This window comes from Perca fluviatilis, chromosome 24, assembly GCF_010015445.1.
Source record: "Perca fluviatilis chromosome 24, GENO_Pfluv_1.0, whole genome shotgun sequence".
Classification (NCBI taxonomy): Eukaryota; Metazoa; Chordata; class Actinopteri; order Perciformes; family Percidae; genus Perca; species Perca fluviatilis.
This window is the reverse complement of record NC_053135.1, coordinates 1,314,974-1,318,437: the sequence shown is the minus strand read 5'-3', so window position 1 is coordinate 1,318,437 and position 3,464 is coordinate 1,314,974. Positions and strand designations below refer to the sequence as shown.

The following is a 3,464-nucleotide window of genomic DNA, read 5'->3' as shown; positions in this document are numbered from 1 at the left end:
AGCTGCATGCTGCAGGACGACTCAGTTAACAACCACCATGACCAGTTTCTAATGTTCAATCACACTAGAACTACTCCACAGTCTGCTCTTGAGACTTTGCTCTAATTTTTCCAGACAATTAGGGCATGATTCGGGATTCGGGACACCTGCTTGTCTGGCCACCATTACTACGAGTTACCGTTAGTCCAACGGCAAGTAGGCTAGCAGTTATATTGGAGACCTAGCTAGCAGAAATGGTTAACTATCGTGTTTGTGCGGGATGTACGAATACATAAAACACAGATTCAAGAAGTCCATGAAGGATCTGATGGTTTCCCACCTCCTCCCAGTCTCGCAGTTGTTCTCCATAGTCAAGCCACAGAGCTAGCCTGACCAGCCAGCCCCCAAATCCAGATGTTGAGGTCTGGGGACTCCCCATTGGTCAGCGCTCAATCGGAGGGGCGGGACAAACGGTGGTCTTTCAAATTCCCCTCTGCACGCAATAGGATAGCGCTCCAACCAATCAGAGCAACGAAGAAGGTAGCGGAGCTAGTTGATAGATTACACTTTAAACTCCGAACACATCTTCCCTTTTTTAAGAAGGACTTCTGTGCCGTTCTTTGTTCTTTTCTCAAAGAAAAGCTGAACTCCAAGTCAACCAGAAGACAGCTGTTCACCAGCAGCCATAAGCCCCGCCCACCTGCTCTATACACGATGTGATTGGCCCGACCAAAATTAGTTTTTTCCAGCTCGCAAGTCAACAGAGAGTGCCTAGACTGACCCTGGCTGCAAAATTACATTTGCTGCCACTAGGGCGGTCTAGATTTCTAGGCTAACAGACAGTAGGAATCTAGCAGAGTATGGGTTGCTATGGGTTGCTATGGGTTGCTATGGGTTGCTACTCCCTCTTATGACGTCATCACCCAGTTACTGTAAAAAAAACATGCTTCATGCCTTTGAAGAAACCCCAATAAATGTTATTTTAACGCATTTTAAGACAGAAATGTTTAAATATATACATATTGAATATGAATTGGTTGTGGTGGTTAAGCTACACTTTAAAGTCACACAGGTGTAATTTAAACACAACTGGGCTTTTTCCGATAGTTTTTTTTTGTCCTGTGTCCCCGTGTGTCCCGTGCAGGTGTACATGGCGGCCGGCCAGTCGTACGAGCTGGAGACCAAGCTGCGGCGCCTCGAGCAGGGCGCCAAGACCCGCTTCGGCGGGACGACTGACTCGGAGCTGTCGGAGCTGGAGGACGTGGTGGCGCTGACCGCCGCGCGCGTGCAGAGCGCCGAGAGCGAGGTAGGCCTACGGGATGGCAACGACGGTGCTGTCAGTACCCGATCCGTTCCACCTGCACGATCCGTTCTGCGCATGCGCAAGATGTTCACACGCTAGCCTCCAGCTAACGTTAGTTAGCTAATAGCTAATTCGGCGGACCGCTAGGTGATTATAGCGGTCTGCCGTTAGCCTCCCCCGGGAAGCTAACGTTAGTTTAGCTAACGGTTAATTCGGGCGGACCGCTAGGTGATTTTAGCGGTCTGCCGTTAGCCTCCCCCGGAAGCTAACGTTAGTTTAGCTAACGGTTAATTTGGCTAACCGCTAGCTGATTGCAGCGGTCTGCCGTTAGCCTCCACAGTTAAGCTAACGTTAGTTTAGCTAACAGCTAATTCGGCTAACTGCTAGCTGAGACAGCATGTAAACTTTAAAAGACCCTCAAAATAAAACTTAAAAAATAAAACGTTAACATATATAACAGCTGTTACGTCAGCTCTACTTTACTTGTGCTCATTTAAAATACAATCACTCAACACTCGTCTTTATTGTTATTACTGTAATGTCTTAATTTAGCTGTAGCTGCTTCTCCCATTAAGTTTAACTTAACGTTAACGCTAGCTGCAGAAACAACGTAACCAGTGGGGCGGTGCCTGTTATTTCGAGGTGGCATGAACGCAGCGTTATCATCTGCGCCTACGTCATGGCATACGTGTCATCTTGCACATGCTCAGAACGGATCGTGCCGGTGGAACGGATCGGGTACTGACAGGCGCTCCGCGGTGGTCGTGGTGGTGGTGTAGTAACGTGCGCGTTTCCTCCGCAGGTGTCGGACATCGAGAGTAAGATCGCCGCTCTGAACGCTGCCGGGTCGAAGAAGAAGGTCAGATATCACCGCTTCTTACCTTTAACTCGTTAAAGGAGATGTTGAAAACAAACATTAACTCATGGTGTGTGTCTGTGTGTGTGTGTGTGTGTGTGTGTGTGTGTGTGTGTGTGTCTGTGTGTGTGTGTGTGTGTCTGTCTCTGTGTGTCTGTGTATATATATATATATATGTGTGTGTGTGTGTGTGTGTGTGTGTGTGTGTCTGTCTCTGGTGTCTGTGTATATATATATATATATATATATATGTGTGTGTGTGTGTGTGTGTGTGTGTTGTGTCTGTCTCTGTGTGTCTGTGTATATATATATATATATATATATATATATATATATATATGTGTGTGTCTGTGTGTGTGTGTTGTCTGTCTCTGTGTGTCTGTGTATATATATATATATATATATATATATATGTCTGTGTGTGTGTGTGTGTGTGTGTGTGTGTGTGTGTGTCTGTCTGTGGTGTGTGTGTGTGTGTGTGTCTGTCTGTGGTGTGTGTGTGTGTGTATGTGTGTGTGTTTCTGTGTGTGTGTGTGTCTGTCTGTCTGTGGTGTGTGTGTATATGTGTGTCTATGTGTGTGTCTGTATATGTGTGTCTGTGTGTATGTATGGTTGTCTCTGTGTGTGTGTGTGTGTCTGTGGTGTGTGTGTGTGTGAATATGTGTGTCTGTGTGTGTGTGTATGTGTCCTGTCTCTGTGTGTGTGTGTGAATATGTGTGTCTGTGTGTGTGTGTATGTATATGTGTGTCTGTCTCTGTGTGTGTGTGTGTGTGTGTGTGTCTGTGGTGTGTGTGTGTGTATGTGTGTGTCTGTCTCTGTGTGTCTGTGTATATATATATATGTGTGTGTGTGTGTGTCTGTGTGTGTGTGTATATGTGTGTGTGTGTATATGTGTGTGTATATGTGTGTGTGTCTGTGGTGTGTGTGTGTGTGTGTGTGTGTGTGTGTGTGTCTTCTTTGGATGAAAAGGTTTCTGGATCTCAGAGGAAAAAGGCAACGGAGGACTTCTCCAGTAAGATGTTTTAAATCACAAACACAGGAATTATTATTATTATTATTATTATTATTATTATTATTATTATTATTATTATTATCATTATTATTATTATTATTATTATTATTATTAATAAAATGTATTGATGCTACTACAGCTGTGATTCAGCAGAGAAGAAGTCACGTGATTGTGTTGTTGTTGTTGTTGTTGTTGTTGTCGACAGGAACCAGTAACGGCGCTCAGTGGAAAACCAACAGCCTGTTCTGAACCTGAAGCCAGAAAACGCGCCGCCGGCGCAGTCCTTCGTTGCTTTAACAATGACCAAGCTCAAC

General features: G+C 45.1%; 1 protein-coding gene across 1 annotated transcript; it reads left to right on the top strand.

Annotated features, from left to right (window-relative positions):
- Nucleotides 1-1,127: 1,127 nt before the first annotated feature.
- LOC120554624 (melanophilin-like) lies at nucleotides 1,128-3,464 on the top strand. Its single transcript, XM_039793638.1, has 4 exons — nucleotides 1,128-1,285; nucleotides 2,085-2,141; nucleotides 3,108-3,150; nucleotides 3,356-3,464. The coding sequence occupies exons 1-4, from the start codon at nucleotides 1,130-1,132 to the stop codon at nucleotides 3,397-3,399; spliced, it is 300 nt and encodes a 99-aa protein (XP_039649572.1). The 5' UTR covers nucleotides 1,128-1,129; the 3' UTR covers nucleotides 3,400-3,464.

What these genes read in the sequence shown, in the direction of transcription:
- LOC120554624 (XM_039793638.1), top strand. Translation starts at nt 1,130, where the DNA reads ATGGCGGCCGGCCAGTCGTACGAGCTGGAGACCAAGCTGCGGCGCCTC. An exon ending in TGCAGAGCGCCGAGAGCGAG is followed by an intron (nt 1,286 to 2,084) that starts GTAGGCCTACGG and finishes TTTCCTCCGCAG; the next exon opens with GTGTCGGACATCGAGAGTAA. An exon ending in CTGCCGGGTCGAAGAAGAAG is followed by an intron (nt 2,142 to 3,107) that starts GTCAGATATCAC and finishes TTGGATGAAAAG; the next exon opens with GTTTCTGGATCTCAGAGGAA.